Source organism: Brachypodium distachyon, chromosome 5 (genome assembly GCF_000005505.3).
Source record: "Brachypodium distachyon strain Bd21 chromosome 5, Brachypodium_distachyon_v3.0, whole genome shotgun sequence".
Taxonomy (NCBI): Eukaryota; Viridiplantae; Streptophyta; class Magnoliopsida; order Poales; family Poaceae; genus Brachypodium; species Brachypodium distachyon.
Genome location: NC_016135.3, coordinates 19,683,752 through 19,699,386, shown reverse-complemented (window position 1 = coordinate 19,699,386; position 15,635 = coordinate 19,683,752). Strand labels below are relative to the sequence as shown.

Here is a 15,635-nt window from a genome sequence, read left to right as displayed (position 1 = left end):
TTGATTGGATCTTCGTGAAGGAAAAATGAGTTCACGATAGCTGACTTCGTCACGTATGCCCAGTGTGAAAACCGTTAATTGGATCTTCATCACGTATGGTCAGTGTGAAAACTGTTGATTGGATCTTAAAAAATGAGTTAATTTTACAAAACCAAATTTTTGTGGCAGTCGTCTCATGGAGCCTCAGTTTTTGTTGATTTGTTTGAAAAATCACAAATCTTCACACAGTTTGTCTCAAGTAGCTCAAAACAGAGGTTTAAACCCGTATGAGGGATTTCTTGCAGGTGGACCCATTTGTCAGGTGCCACGTCGGCGTAAAACCAACTTGACATGACCCTTTAACTTTTAAGAGAAATGCACATATTTTTCAAACAGGTCAAGTCGGTCGGATACAACAACATAATAGCACTTGACAGCTGGGGACCACGTATAAGGAATCTTGTCAAACATGATTAAATCTCTATTTTGGGCTAGATGAAAACCGAAAATATGTGATCCGCGAACAAATTAGAAAAATTAGTGCTCGGTGAGACAACGACCTTAAACACCTTAGTTTTCTGAAATTTACTCAAGAAAAAAACCCTGTTAATTGGAGCCTACCGTGCTAATCAGTCTCAAATTAGCCACCAGCCGGCCGTAGATCCTACGGTCACGGTATCGTTGTCTTGACAATGGCCGGCCGTTCTGTATAAAATCCAAGTGCTCTGTGGCGTGCAGCGGGCCACCTTAAGCTAGAGAGGCAGCAGCCAGCGTCCGTGGTCAGTGCTCTCTCTTGCTCGGCTAGCTGCAGCCAAATTCCAAATGGCCGCCGCTACGCAGGACGAAACAGCCGACCCAAACGGCGCCGCCGCGGCGGACGTGGAGATGGTGGAGGCGAGCGAGCTCCGGCGGCGGACCAAGCAGCCGAGCCCCAGCGACGGCGCCGCCGCGCCATCATCGGCACCCGGCGACGGGGAGGACGAAGTGGCGGCGGCGTCCGTGGAGCAGGCGTTCGCGGACCAGCGGGTGCCGACGTGGCGGGAGCAGCTGACGGTGCGCGCCTTCGTGGTGAGCTTCTTCCTGGCCGTCATGTTCAGCGTCATCGTCATGAAGCTCAACCTCACCATCGGCGTCATCCCCTCGCTCAACGTCTCCGCGGGGCTCCTCAGCTTCTTCTTCGTCCGCCTCTGGACGGCCGCCATCCAGAAGGTGGGCCTCCTCAGGCAGCCCTTCACGAGGCAGGAGAACACAGTCATCCAGACCTGCGTCGTCGCCGCCTACGACATTGCTTTCAGCGGTAAGTTCTTTGTGGGGGCATCACATCCATCGATTTCCAAAGTCCTCGGATTGTTGTACTTGCCGTGTGCTACTTTACCATGATCATTCATGATTCAGCTTGCAAGTACGAATAATAACAGATGCATGAGAATCAATTTTGGTTGCTTGCATGCTGGTACCAAACTAGGCAAGCTTTTAAAGCCTGCTAGATTAGTAGATGCAGTATCGTATATGACTACATCAACTCCATCTACATACCCGAAGTTTTTGCTAAAACTCTGGTTCGGAAGAAAACTTGTGCCCGGACTTTTCTGGAAAATGAATTTTGTAGTAGATGATACGAGCAGGAGAAAAAAAAACTAATAGAGCACTAGCTTAGTATCGGTATGTCACAATTAACCCATCCGTTTATTTCAGGGGGCTTCGGTAACTACCTATTGGCCATGAGTGATAGAATCGCTTCGCAGTCAACCGAGGCAGATAATCCTCAAAATATCAAGAATCCGCATCTTGGATGGATAATTGGCTTCCTCTTGCTGGTCAGCTTCATTGGGCTTTTTGGTCTTGTGCCACTCAGAAAGGTCAAATTAATCTATGTTCTGAACTCGTAATACTTTCTGAAGCAATCATACCTTTGCCATTTTAACCAAATTAGCACTGTTCAGATTATGATCATCGACTACAAGCTGACCTATCCCAGTGGCACCGCAACTGCCTACCTAATAAACGGCTTTCACACGCCCCATGGTGCCAAGATTGCAGGGTGAATACTACACACCTTTCCATTTATGTGCTACTCTGTCAGACAAACACAATGATCTTATGAGTTTTGCGTCGGTCTGTATAATTTTACAGAAAACAAGTAAAGAAACTGGGCACATTCTTCGTTCTCAGCTTCCTCTGGGGTTTCTTTCAGTGGTTCTACACAGCTACCGAGTTCTGTGGCTTCAATCAATTCCCATCACTAGGCATGCAAGCTTTCAACAACAGGTAAGATTGCACCCTGCAAGAATTCCTCCAATCAATTTTATTTCCCATCCAACTCGGGAATTTGCTGTTTCGTTCAGATCAGCAGGGCACATTAGTTTGAACATGCTCCTTAATCGATCTTCTTTTTGTAAGGTTTTACTTTGACTTCTCTCCTACCTATGTTGGAGTTGGAATGATTTGCCCACATATTGTCAACGTATCTGTTCTCCTGGGAGGCATCCTCTCATGGGGAATAATGTGGCCTCTCATAGCCAAGAAAAGGGGTATCTGGTTCTCTGCCGATCTTGCTGATAGCAATCTTCATGGAATGCAAGGCTACCGGGTATGAATTACATTCTTTTTTTGAGTTCTCTGTTATCCTTTCTGCTACTAAATTTCAATTGGTATTACAGGTGTTCATAGCCATTGCCTTGATTCTTGGGGATGGCCTCTATAACTTTCTCAAGATGCTCTTTCTCACAGTTCGCTCATTAAGATCTCAACTCAAGAAGAGTAACGCTAGCACACTTCCAGTTTCTGATGATGAAACAAGTAACAGTAATGAAGCTATCTCATATGATGAGGAGCGGCGAAATGAACTCTTTCTCAAAGATCAAATTCCCTGGTACATTGCATACGGAGGCTATGCTGTTGTTGCTGCCATATCTATTGGCACTGTCCCGCAGATATTCCCACAGCTAAAGTGGTACCAAATCTTGGTAGCCTATATCGTCGCACCTATACTTGCCTTCTGTAATGCCTATGGTGCTGGTCTCACGGATTGGTCGCTTGTTACAACTTACGGAAAGCTGGCAATCTTTGCTTTTGGTGCATGGACAGGTGCTTCACATGGGGGTGTTCTTGCGGGCCTGGCTGCCTGTGGTGTGATGATGAGCATTGTTTCTACTGCTGCTGATTTGATGCAGGACTTCAAAACAGGATACTTGACACTGGCTTCCCCAAGGTCAATGTTCATCAGCCAAGTCATAGGCACTGCAATGGGTTGTGTCATTGCTCCGTGTGTGTTCTGGCTTTTTTACAAGGCCTTTGATAATATTGGCATCAGTGGCAGCGAGTACCCTGCACCAAATGCTGCCATCTTCCGCAGCATGGCGATACTAGGTGTCGATGGCTTCTCATCACTACCAAAGAACTGCCTCACTCTTTGCTACATATTCTTTGCTGCAGCAGTCGCCATCAACTTGATTAGAGATCTCGTTCCCAAGAAGGTATCAAGATTTATACCAATCCCAATGGCTATGGCAATACCATTCTACCTAGGATCGTATTTCGCAATCGATATGTTCCTTGGGACAGTGATCCTTTTTGTATGGCAAAGGCTGGACAGAGCCAAATCAGAAACGTTTGCACCTGCAGTTGCTTCCGGCTTGATCTGCGGTGATGGATTATGGGTTCTACCTCAGTCAGTGCTTGCTCTTGCCAAGGTGAAACCTCCAATCTGCATGAAGTTTCTGGCAAGAGGGATGAACGAGAAGGTGGATGCTTTCATTCAGACACTGTCCTAGAGTGTTCGGGGAAAGAGATGTTACGAAGCAAAGATTCGGATTGATATCACCCATCTGTAGATTTGGCAATTCTCCAGATATTTAGAAAATCCTTATGTCGGCAATAAGCCGGTATAGTCAAGTAAAACTATGTACAAAGGGATGAAGGGCAAGTTTATGCTTTTGTTGTTTGATTTCCCATAGTGTGTGTGTGTAAATATTAAATAGTGAGAGAAGTTGCAGCAAGGTTATCAATTGTATAATCATAAATAAAGTTACAATCATTGTGTGCTGTCCTAGCGTCCTTTACACTTTCACAGCTTCGATCGGAATACTAGACTGGAAAAGTATGCTGCTCGTACGTACTAAATATACTCAGACATTAACTGGAACAGAGTGGCTAGCAGTAGCAGTACTAAATAGACTCAGACTTGCGTACCTTGGAAGAGGAGTTGGGACAGTATGACTGTAATGCTGCTGTTTGGATTTCGGATCAGGTAAAATCGGTTCACGCTAAAACCTGAACTGCATGACTGGGCATTTTCTCAAACACCTTGCATGCGCTGTCCCCGCCTCACCGTCTCACGTCGACAACAATGGCCTTGCGAGACTCCACGGTGAAATCTTCAAGACTAGACGAAAAGAAGGACGGGGAAATCAAGATCCCCAAGCATGAATTTGCGATCACCGTAGATGTGGACTGGAATCGTATACTGTCTTCCCCCGCAAGATTCAATGGCGAAACTTCCTGCAATGTCACCGCGGTATGCGCAAGGACGACACGAACTCTTGCTCTAGGCTGTATTGGCGTGTTCCATCGTGACCAGCAACCGCTACAACGGCTCGGCGCCCATCATCATCCCTGCCTGCTCCAGGGTGAGGCCGCCGCCGGATTACCACCTCATCATCTTCTCTCGAAGCAAGTACCTTCCGTGCCCTCAGGAACTGCAGCCTCATCTCCACGTCCTTCATGCTAGGCCTGTCCTGCCCCCTCAAGTTCAGGCACTCTCGCGCCAAGCCAGCCATGTGCTCGATCACCTCCTTATCTTCTCCCTCCATAACATGGCCATCCACTATCTCCTTCAGATGCCTCTCCCCCATAGCCCACAAGAAGTAGTTCGACAGGTTCTGCATCTCACCATTCTCGTTCTCAGCGATCGGCTTCTTTCTCGTCAACAGCTCAACAAGTATCACACCAAAACTGTAAACATCGCTTTTCTCGGTCAATCGGCCCGTGTGGTAGTACTCTGGGTCCAGGTAGCCGAATGTGCCTTGCACGGCGGTGACCACGTGCGTCTGGTCAATCGGAATCGACCTCGACGCGCCGAAATCCGAAACCTTTGCTGTGTGGCTGTCGTTCAGAAGCACATTCATGGACTTGATGTCTCTATGAAGGATCGACGTCGAGGCTGCCGAGTGCAGGTACGTTAGCGCGCCGGCGACCTCGGTGGCGAGCCTTAGGCGCTCCTGCCAGGGAAGCGGGAACAGACCACCACCATCTTGCTCGCGCTGCAAGAGGTCGTAGAGCGTGCCGTCGGAGACGAACTCGTAGACAAGTAGAGGGACCTCGGCTTCCAGGCAGCATCCGTGGAGCTTCACCACGTTCCTGTGGTTGATCTGTGACAGGATGGCAACCTCGTTGATGAACTGGTCGATCTCGGCAGTCGCCACCAGCTTTGCCCTCTTGATGGCGACGACGCGCTGGTCGGTCAGGATGCCCTTGTACACCGTCCCGCGGCCGCCGCGGCCAAGCACGCGCGAGTGGTCAAAGTTGTTGGTCGCCTTCTCTAGCTCTGCCAGGGAGAATATTTTGGTGCTGTCGCTGGCAGTTGGGTCGGAGGAGACAAGCTGTTCCAGGAGAATGCCTTTGTTCTTGCGAAAGTGCCTCCTTCTGAGCTGCTTCCGGACACCTTTCTTCCATCTTCGGATGACAATGACCGCGATTGCCGCGAGAAATAGAATGCCCCCGGCAGAGCTAAACCCAATGGTAATACCTGCATCGCATTGCATTGCATTGGTTCCACCGTGTTAGTGATCCCTCGCTTCTGAAGATCGAGTTGATATGGGTTATGTACTTATGTTGCAAACTGCAAACATCTGAATTTTCTCTAAACGGCATACCTAAGATGACGTTGGACGCTCTGCATTCCCTTGCAATTCTGTCGAAATCAGTTCCACGCGGGCAACTTGAGCAGCTGTAACTTCCCAGGCTATTGTGACAGATTCCATTGCAAGTGAATTTATCTAGCTGCAAGCACTCGTTGATATCTGCATGATGCACGGAGCACCATCAGAAATGGGGAAAAAAGAACAAACTTCCTGAGATAATTATTCCACGAGAAGGGAAATTAAGCATATATATGAAGAACTTGCCTGCGCATCCATCTTCGAGGTAAGGATTTCCTTGGAAACCGGGAGAGCATTTGCACCTGTAGCCGACATGCATGCTTGTTCTGTCGTCGGTGACATCCACGCATTGGCTATGCACGCTGAAGCATCTGTACTCGTTGTTGTTCAGCATTGCCTCCCTGCAAGTTGGGCTATCAACAGCCCACTTCACCATCCCAGATTCTTTGGAGAATGAATAGAGCGTGGTATCCCGATCCCCCAAGAAACCACCTGGGTCTGACAGCTTCTGGATCCTCAAGATGCCTTCGTCGATGGATATATGTCGGTGACTACCTGGTGCTCGGTAATTTGGAGGATGGCAGGAGAAGGCCCAGGGTTACATGTCAGGTAGAGATGGATCCTTGCAAAGCAGCCCAGCTCCATGCCAAATGGGAATGGAACGCTCACGTTCCCGCACCTCGCCGGACAATTCGCCTTAGGCTGGGTGGAGCCATAAACTGTTGGAAGAGGAGAAGCATACAGATAAGAAATGATTAAGCCAAACATGTAGACCGACAGATAAAATTACTGTAAACTGGCATTCAAGTGTCGGGACAGAGACGGAGGGGGTTACCTTGGTCTGGTACGCAGCCGTCGACGACATAGGCGTTGCCGGAGAAGCCCGTGGAGCAGTGGCAGACGTACCCTCCTATTGGCGAGTCCCGGCACTCACTGTCCTTGCTGACACAGGCATATGTCGCCCTGTCCTCCATCGCGCCTTTGCAGTCTGGCTGGTCAGGGATGGCCCAATCCAGCAGAGCCGGAGCAACCATCTTGGCGTCAATGCCATGCTCCAGATCGCTCGGCCGGAACCTGTACCCGTTTTGGCTGGTGACCAAGAAGCTCAGTCTGTCCCGGCTGACGCCATCACCGGTGCGCGACAGGTTCAGGTTGAACGTCTGAAGTGGCACGCGCAAGTCGATGCGGCAGCAGCCCACGCCGACACAGAGCCCGTCCGGAAGCCTCTGCATGACCTTCACCCCGGCGCAGACCACGGAGCAGTTGCCGACCGTGGTGCCCGTGCCACGGTCGAGCAGCGTGGCCGTGACGCCGCAACCGAGGACAAACAGCGACATATTCGACGTGCCAGAGATGGCAAAGGGCCTGCCGGGTCCGTCCCACGAGGCGGCAGAGGACAACGTCCCGGCATCGGGTGTCAGGAGCACCGAGCGCCCGATCCTGACGGCGAGCGCAGAACCGGAGGAGCTCGCTGGGATCATGTAGCTCACCGTGACACCGTCACGTTGGGGCTGCTGAGCCGGAGACGTTTGCCGGACACGTTGTCGTCGCAGGTGAGGTTGAATCCCGGCAGGGAGCATCCGGAGCCTATGCCGAAGGGGTAGGAGAAGTCGATCAGGCCGCAGCTCGTCCGGCAACTGCGGCTCGCCGCGGACGCAGCTTGTTTGGCAAGAAGCATCATTACCAGCGGCAGGAGAGCCGCCATGGTCAAGACCATCTTTTTGCTACATGCTTCTTCACCTATTTCCTCAGAGCTAGTATTAGCGAACGAGTATTCATGTCCCTTCCCTTTGCATTGCGTATTCAAATTGTTGCATTGCGTATTCAAATTGGGTACTCGGGCATTGGCGTCGCAGGTTGAAACACGCCTTCATTTGTGAGGTGCCATGCTACGACTTTATTTCACAGTTACTCGGATGCGATAGATATGTCATTTTCGGCAGACGGCTTCCGTTGTCACATTCCAGTCAACAGTCGGGTTTGGTAAGCCGACAGTTCGGACTGGTACGTTGACACAGCTTCTGTTATCTGGTTTGACAAAATTATCCTGCCAAGCGGTGAAATCCATCTATAGGAAACGCTTAATGATGATCCATGTGATACGAAGCAGCACGGCCTGCCATTAGAAGTATGGAGGGCCGTCTTTTTCGGCACAGTATAGCACATAGCTGAAAAAAAAATGTGTTATCCTGTTTCAACGTTATTTTAACAGGGAATTTGGCTAATTCAAGTACATATAAAGAAATGGTTTCGGGGTATACTGGGGAGTGGGGACAGTCAATTCACAGTCGAGTCATATTACTCACGATCAATTAAACGATGAAGTTACAATTATGTCAGTTTTGGTCTCAAACTCTCAATACAGGCGCACTCCCACAAGAGTAACTGAAATAAAACTGTGCTTAGGCAGCTTAGCTCATGTATGCCAACCTTGTGATGTCATCTCGATCCTTTGGTTTTCTCCAAGCGATGAAATTTCACAACTTCCAGAGGGCTGCAGCTGCTAATCCCACTCAGCACCCCCCACCCCCAAAAAAAGGCTGCAAAAAATTCAGTGTTCTCTTACGGTCTGCAACATTTATTTGATTATAAATGGAAAGACAAGACAGCCTTCGATTGGTGGGATATGAAAAAAATGAACAACTAAAATAAGATAACTCACCCTTACTGAACCCCACTCCATCGAGCCCAATCGATAAATTGCATGCCGCCATAGATGTTATTGGCAAAACGAACACCAACAGTGAAAGCCATTGCAACAGGAGGGGCACTCTTCGCAACTGGTGATGCCTCAACTACTCGCTCCAGACCATTGATGATCTGATAGCGTGTATTGGATGATACAGCAAGGAATACACCTATATGTCAACATTGCTTGTCAGTTGAATTGAACGTACAAATGGTATATGCTTATACAGTTATACTATTTGGGGCATAAAATGGGGATCACACTGCAGAAAGATAACATAAACAGTGAAATTAGCAAGTAACAGAATCTATTTCTATATCCTTCAAGATTATCTGAAGGAACATAGTTGAATGCTCAAGAAAGTTTAATCATAGCTAAATGAAACTGAAGACATTAAACATTAAAGTAAGCCAACATGTATGTTGGACTCAGATGCTAGAAGTGGTAAAAGTCATCAAACCGATATTTTCAGTTACTGAGCATGTAACTACGATCAAGTAAAAGAAGTGCTAACAGAGAAACACATAATGCACATACCCCAAAGAGCAGCACTCTTAATAAGTGGTGGAACAGGAATATCTTCATCTGATTTTTTCACATTCCTGAAACATGAAAAGAAGCACATGTCAAGTTATGAGAAAACATAATTTGGGAATACTGTTCATTAGCATTAGTGAGGTGGTGAACAAACAACAAATAAAACTTATAGAAACACCTACAGAAAAGGATATCATAGTAGGAGACAGCCAAAAGTAAAAATGGGGAAAATGATTATGGAATGCTTGACTTTATTTTTTGGAAGATTGAACGATATTTCAGATGTGCCAAAAGCACAAGGCATAAGCATTACCTCTTAGCGGTCATTATCATATTGGCAATTCCCTGGCCAATAATACCACAGACAAATCCAACAGAGCCATACAAAACACCCTGGAATAAGAGCAAGTCAGCCCAAAGAACATAATGATTTTCCAGCATTCCAAAACTATATACTCCTATAAACAATGATGCTTCGAATTCGGAGTGAATACATTTGATATAAGAGTCATTACCTTATAAAAGTATGTTCCAATCCTTTGCTGAACTGTAAATCTGCAGTCTGGTCTTTCAGCTTCAAAAACACTACAGGTAAAGAGACATTCATTAGTCAAATTACTACTACTGATAAGCAACATCTGCTTAATCCGTTCACACAATCTCATTTGATTTATTGGACTGAGTCTGATGGTTATGACGAGTGAAACTACAACCTAAACACCTTTTGACTTTCTTTTCCTTTCATATTACCTATCAACCTCTAGAGGAAAACTTATACAGAGTATAAAGAAATACAATTTCACCTGCTTGGCAAAGCTCCAGCCATCCGGTTGAATCTCCCAAGCAGCCCTGTTGAAGTAGACGACTTCCCGAATCTCACATAGGGAGCCAACATCCCCACGAGGGCGATATCAACCACCACCCCAATCAGAATATCAGCAGCGTACAACTCAAACTCTGCCCAGAAGTCCTCTCCCCTCTTCTGCACCTCGGCACCCGTTGCACAGCACGAGTCGATCACAACCTGCATTCAATCCAAAACCTCATCTTAAAAACCCACTGGACAAAATATACAGAACCTCAGTGTCTGATGAAAAACCAGCCGCACACCTCGGTGCCAACTTTGAAGAGGAACGACGGATCGGCGAGCATCCTGTTGCGGAGCATCGAGAAGGCCCGTATCATTGCTCCGAGTGGCCACGGTGCGGCCTACGCAGATAGAAAGGTATGAGAAATTAAAACGGCCGCCTTGACAGATTAAAAAAAGAAGTGCAGTACTGATACCTGCAAATCGAAGTATCGGAGCAATAAGACTTCCCGGATGCCGGCGTCCTTGGCCGCCTCCATCATGTCGGCCGGGAGCGCCACACCGCGGGCAGCGGCGAGGCGAACCACCTCGTGGAAGCCGAGCAGCGGTCCAAACTCGGCCTCCTCGTAGTCGTCGTCGCCGCCGTCGTCGTCCCCGCCACCTCCATCCTTTCCGCCGTTTCCGCCTGAATCGTTCCCGCTATTGTCGGCACCCGATCCGTCGCCGGTGGCGGCGCAGGGGACGTGCGGCCCGGAGCATGATAGCGATTGGGATTTGGGGAGCGGGGAGAATAGTCTGAGAGAGGGTTGAAGAGATTTTGGATCGTGAAAGGAGTTGGAAGGGGGGAAGCGAGTGGACGAAGAGATCGCGGCGGCCGCGGCCGCGGCGGCGGTGGAGGAAGCGAGAGAGGAGAGGGATGGGGAGGCGGAGAAAGCCATGGTGACAGTTCACAGAGTGGCCGCAAGGGTTTAAGTTTTTTTTTTAACTTTGATTTGACTAACTAGTGCATTTGACACATTTTCCAGCACTAGCTTGTCATCGCCAAATATTTGGTGAAGCCTTTTGTTGCTCATGAATCGGTTATAATTGGCAACAAAAATGAGCTAGATTTGGTAAGGAGTCATTTGCTTGCCAAATTATTCATTCATACAAGTATCAAAATTTTGGTCTTTAATACTCTTGTTAGGTTATTTCGTTTGGAAAATTATAAGGAACGAATGCTCGTCCTTCCGTCTTCTGGAGCAAACGATCTGTTGTTCGAAAGAACGTGGCTGCGACCACACCACGTGTCTTCTGACAACTTTAGTACTTTGGGGTGACAAGTTTAATATGTTGAGATGGTAACTTGTAGTATCCGGGACTAACAACTTTAGCCCGTCGCGCGGCGGGGATAGGGAGCAAATGTTTGCTCCCTATATGTAGCCATTTTCTTTTCATCATTCCATTTCAATATTCTGCAAAACAAAAAAAATTGGTAACGACAATACATTAATGCATCAAGCTGATACAAAAATACATCTTGCCACAACGTTGGTTGAGACATTATGGATGCACGTCCAATAACATGTTCCATAAATTTTGTAGATAAACATTAATGTCCAGGAAGTTTTCTTCGTTTCGCACCAATGAAAGTACAGGGAGATGGAGACCACCACAAAATTCTAGGATGTTCGAAGATAACTATTTCTAAGTGGACTTTAACGACCATCAAATCTTACGTCTTACGACTGAGATTCGTGATAAATGTTAATAGAACCTCCACCAGATGGCTATGGTATCGTATGAGAAATAACTATTTTTAAGCCAATCGAGAAATAGTCCCACCCTCCCTCAAATATAATATATTTTCGGGAGTGTCTAGTATTTCTCAGTCGACTAAGAAATAGTTATTTCTCAGTCGACAACCGTAGCCATCCAATGAAGATTTTCTTATCCATCGAACTTGCATGAATTTTACACGAATCTCAATGATTGGATCAAAAGGTTGTAATCATCGACTAAGAAATAGTTATTTCTCAGTCGACTAAGAAATAGCAAAACCGTATCTTTTCATTAACCATAGTCATTATCTATTCTTGTCTCTACTAACAAAAATGAATATCAACATTGGCATAGCCAGTCCTCCAGTTGTGCCCTCATGGACACACCAATGCAACTGACTAAGTTTCTTGTGCTCCGCCGCATCCAACCTTCAGCGTGATGGCGGCGTTGGCGGGGTCTAGCACCGATGATGGAAGGATTGGAGGCCGGGGATGTTAGATAAATGGTTTTGTTGATTTTCTCCCAAATGTTTCTTCTGTTTCTGAGTTTATGTTCTGCAAATTGGGGTTAAAATTGATGCTGGTTAAGTTGCAAATTATGGTTGTTGACTTAAAAGTTGGATTTTGTGATAGCTGATAGCTGAGGCTGGAAGTTCATAGTGTATCAGTTAAAAGATGGACCTCATCCAGTCGATAGGTGATTTGAGTTCGAAAGCTCCTAAATTACGAATTGAAAATTGGCAGTAGAGCGCCTGAGACGAAGTAGTTAATTGCTGCTTTGAATTTGATAGAAGTTCCTATATTACAAGTTGAAAGCTGGTCGTAAAGCGGTTGAAAGCTTGAATAGTCAGAGCTGCTTGAACCAATGGGAGCAGTCAAATGTTACAGTACGACGATCTTACGGACATCCTTTTCATCCGTCAGCTGATCTTTCTATTATTCGACTCGAAAGCTCTGCTCATGACACCGTACTCATTCATATATGAATATGCTTGCACGTGAGGAGCTGTGACAGTATGCCTGAATTGGATCGATACAAGTGTACGACTATCCCCGTTTCGAAACAAAAACATACCATCTCAATTATTCATCCAACGGCGGAAACAAAAGAGAAGCGTTGTACACCGAGCAATTCTTGCTTCAGAAAAAACGAAATGAAGTTCATCGCCAACACGTACCAGCAAACGTTGCGGCCAATTAATCAAACTTCTTTTCTTACTGAACACTAACCCCACGGGACTGAAACATACAGCGAGACATGCATGAGACACCGTACTTGCCCAGGCAAGGAAAGACAAAAGGCCACAGCACTTCCACGGATACGAGGTCTACTACTACTTATAACAGGGGAAACATCAGGGAAAACACAGGCTTAGCTGCATGCAAACTGACAGCGATACTACTGGGCTACCGCTACTCCATCCATGCGTCCATGCCTGCCCCAAAAAGGCCAAAACAGCAGTACTCCTCTGAATCCACGTGCCACGCAGGATAGCTTGCGTCCGAGCCAGAGGCGCATGCAGCGCTCAGGGGAGGACGCGGCTGCACAGTCGCGACACATCGGACCGCCGCACGGGCTTCAGCAGGAAGTCCTCTGCTCCTTCCTCCAGGCACCTGATGACAGACCAAAAACGTGTCAACGTTAAACAAACAGTAGAGTACACCGGGGTACCGCACAAACAAGAAAGAATGCCTTTGGTGCATAATTAAGTACGGGTGCCCACACGGCGAAATCTAACCTGTTGATCCTGGTAGGCACGTTCTCCGAGGACATGATTACCACTGGAATCTCCCTCAGCTTGGATGACTCCTGCATGCATGCCATTTCCATTGACCATTGTCGTCTCAAAAAAAGTACAGTAGTACTCTGCGGATCTAGCCGTAGGTACATGCATGATTTATCATGTTATTTCAGGAGAAGAGAAAGGGTTGGCCGTGTCATATTACCTTCACCTTCTTTAGCAGTTCGTACCCAGTCATATCCGGCATCCAGTAGTCGGTGATTATCATGCTCACATTGGCCCCCTGCAACCCAATGCAAGAATACGTTATAGCGCACGCAATGCAACACAAAAAACGGAAATTTCTGAAACGAGAGATGATTTGAGGTTCAGTAAGACCACATACGGATCCCAGCAGCTCCAGAGCCCTCTTCGCGCTATCCACGGCGGTCACTGCACACATGCAGGCACATCAATCTCTCGTCACAAAACCATGCATGCTTGGCACGCAAAAAGGGAAAAGAACAAAAGAGAAAGGAAACGACCGATCTGATCTTGTGGACATTATACTCTCGCGAATGAATAAAAAGAGGACCTTGCTGATTACTCACCGCGAAACTTGGAGCTGCGCAGGATGCCGGTGATGACGGCGCGGTCCACCGAGCTGTCGTCCACGGCGAGCACGTGCGGCGCCGCGGGCGCGCTCCCCTCGCCGCCAATGCCCATGCAGGAGCTCGCCATCTCTTCCTCCTTCAATTAATTCACCGATGGATCACTCGTGGTCTCGCGGAGGAGATGGAGAGAAACGCAAAGGATTTGGGTAAGTGGGTGACTGCGGAGTGCTGCCGTGCTGCGATGCTACGAGACACGGGGTCGCGGCCCCTATATATACATACAGCCGAGAGGGGAGGCCGGGGAAGGAAGGAGAGAAGCCGAGGAGGCGGAAAAGATATGGCAAGGCAACAGGTCGCGGGCGCGCTGGCTCTAGCCCCTAGGGATATGGATCGATATGGCGCGGCGGCAAGGAGAGAGTGAATCCAAGATACGGATACGGTCTGGTCTGCTCGGCCGCCGCGGATCGGATGCGGTCGAATCATGGCGTTTTCAAAGGACGTTGTGGGCGAAGTGGATCCGGGGCTTGCTGGCCACTGTGTCACAGTGGCACGCCACACTAGGCATTGTGCAGCCAGCTGGCAGCGAGGAACCAAATCTTTTGTTGCTGAAAACAGGAGTGCGATCGATCGAGCATTTACTCCCTTCTCGGCTGGCACGACCCGGCGCCAGAGCCCCCGTATCTCGTCTTAAATGTGTTACTCGTATAAAGAAATGGTGTGCAGGTGGTTGATGCACCGAGGCTGACGACGGAGGAGGACATTTCGAGTAACTACGGCACTGTACATACGTAGGAGCCATTGATTGAGTACCAAAACTTTGATTATCCGGTGTATCTCGAGATAACCCGTGTGATCTTGTAGCTGGCTAGCAAGACGCAAAACGTATTTCTGCCGTAATCACGGGCCATATGTGAGCATAAAAGAGGCGATCACGCCACAATTTATTTCCAAACTGAGTTGATATAGTGCATCTCCGATACTTGGATGGTAATAAATGGAATAATGGGCATGCAGCATACTGCTACGGGTGATCCGTGACCGCTCTTTTTTCTTTTTTTGACACAAGCCCGATTAGCAGTTTCTGCTACGGGTATTAATACCAAATCATACCGCGTAGCCACAGGTAAATGCAAGGCCGGATCTCGCTCGCAGTAACTCCGAGTACTCTCCTGAAACGTACTCAACGGGACGGCACGGAAGCCAGCAGTGCCTGCGCAAGTGCTTACTTTCTGTCTAGGCTTTTCGGGGTGCCGTGCATTCATGTTCATGCAATGCCAGAGAACGCCAGCCGATCAACCCCACACCACTCGTCGCTACTGTGTCCCGTCCGGAGAATAGCTCCGCGCGCGACCTTGAGCCATTTTAAACTTGGTCTCTCTTGCACCGATTTGGCCAACAGCTAGCCCAACGCAGCACATTGATGGTCTCTGTGATGTTGCCAAGCCATTGCAGAGTTACGACGGCAACCAGCTCGGCTGCATGCATGCATGCTACAGTCGATCGGCACACGCATGGGCCCTATATAAATCGTCTGCCATGGCGATCTTGTCGAGATTTTCGACGAGTTCTGAGGGAGATCTTCTGTCAGTTCTGTGCCTTGGCGCCATCGCCGTCATGACGTATGCCCAACTGCTCACGAGTACTGATC

The 15,635-nt window shown here is 48.1% G+C and overlaps 2 protein-coding genes and 1 pseudogene across 3 annotated transcripts; 1 reads left to right on the top strand and 2 right to left on the bottom strand.

The window, feature by feature from the left end:
* The first annotated feature begins 719 nt into the window (after nucleotides 1-719).
* LOC100827444 (probable metal-nicotianamine transporter YSL13) lies at nucleotides 720-4,015 on the top strand. The gene is made up of 6 exons (XM_003581394.4): nucleotides 720-1,276; nucleotides 1,675-1,838; nucleotides 1,923-2,020; nucleotides 2,113-2,247; nucleotides 2,380-2,569; nucleotides 2,640-4,015. The coding sequence occupies exons 1-6, from the start codon at nucleotides 802-804 to the stop codon at nucleotides 3,750-3,752; spliced, it is 2,175 nt and encodes a 724-aa protein (XP_003581442.1). The 5' UTR covers nucleotides 720-801; the 3' UTR covers nucleotides 3,753-4,015.
* LOC100826096 lies at nucleotides 3,930-10,887 on the bottom strand (annotated as a pseudogene).
* Nucleotides 10,888-12,849: 1,962 nt separating this feature from the next.
* LOC100825781 (two-component response regulator ORR5) lies at nucleotides 12,850-14,311 on the bottom strand. 2 transcript variants are annotated; one of them, XM_003580117.4, is made up of 5 exons: nucleotides 13,985-14,311; nucleotides 13,780-13,826; nucleotides 13,600-13,677; nucleotides 13,392-13,462; nucleotides 13,179-13,266 (listed from the first exon to the last, which is right to left on the bottom strand). In XM_003580117.4, exons 1-5 carry the CDS (start codon nucleotides 14,112-14,114, stop codon nucleotides 13,179-13,181), a joined length of 414 nt encoding a protein of 137 aa, XP_003580165.1. In that variant the 5' UTR covers nucleotides 14,115-14,311. The 2 variants fall into 2 exon arrangements, with proteins under 2 accessions (XP_024311965.1, XP_003580165.1); XM_024456197.1 differs by having other exon boundaries at nucleotides 12,850-13,266; nucleotides 13,600-13,826.
* Between the last annotated feature and the right edge of the window lie 1,324 nt (nucleotides 14,312-15,635).

What these genes read in the sequence shown, in the direction of transcription:
- LOC100825781 (XM_024456197.1), bottom strand. Translation starts at nt 14,114, where the DNA reads ATGGCGAGCTCCTGCATGGGCATTGGCGGCGAGGGGAGCGCGCCCGCG. An exon ending in GCGCAGCTCCAAGTTTCGCG is followed by an intron (nt 13,827 to 13,984) that starts GTGAGTAATCAG and finishes GCATGTGTGCAG; the next exon opens with TGACCGCCGTGGATAGCGCG. An exon ending in GTGCCTACCAGGATCAACAG is followed by an intron (nt 13,267 to 13,391) that starts GTTAGATTTCGC and finishes GTCTGTCATCAG; the next exon opens with GTGCCTGGAGGAAGGAGCAG.
- LOC100827444 (XM_003581394.4), top strand. Translation starts at nt 802, where the DNA reads ATGGCCGCCGCTACGCAGGACGAAACAGCCGACCCAAACGGCGCCGCC. An exon ending in ATGCAAGCTTTCAACAACAG is followed by an intron (nt 2,248 to 2,379) that starts GTAAGATTGCAC and finishes TCTTTTTGTAAG; the next exon opens with GTTTTACTTTGACTTCTCTC. An exon ending in ATGGAATGCAAGGCTACCGG is followed by an intron (nt 2,570 to 2,639) that starts GTATGAATTACA and finishes TTGGTATTACAG; the next exon opens with GTGTTCATAGCCATTGCCTT.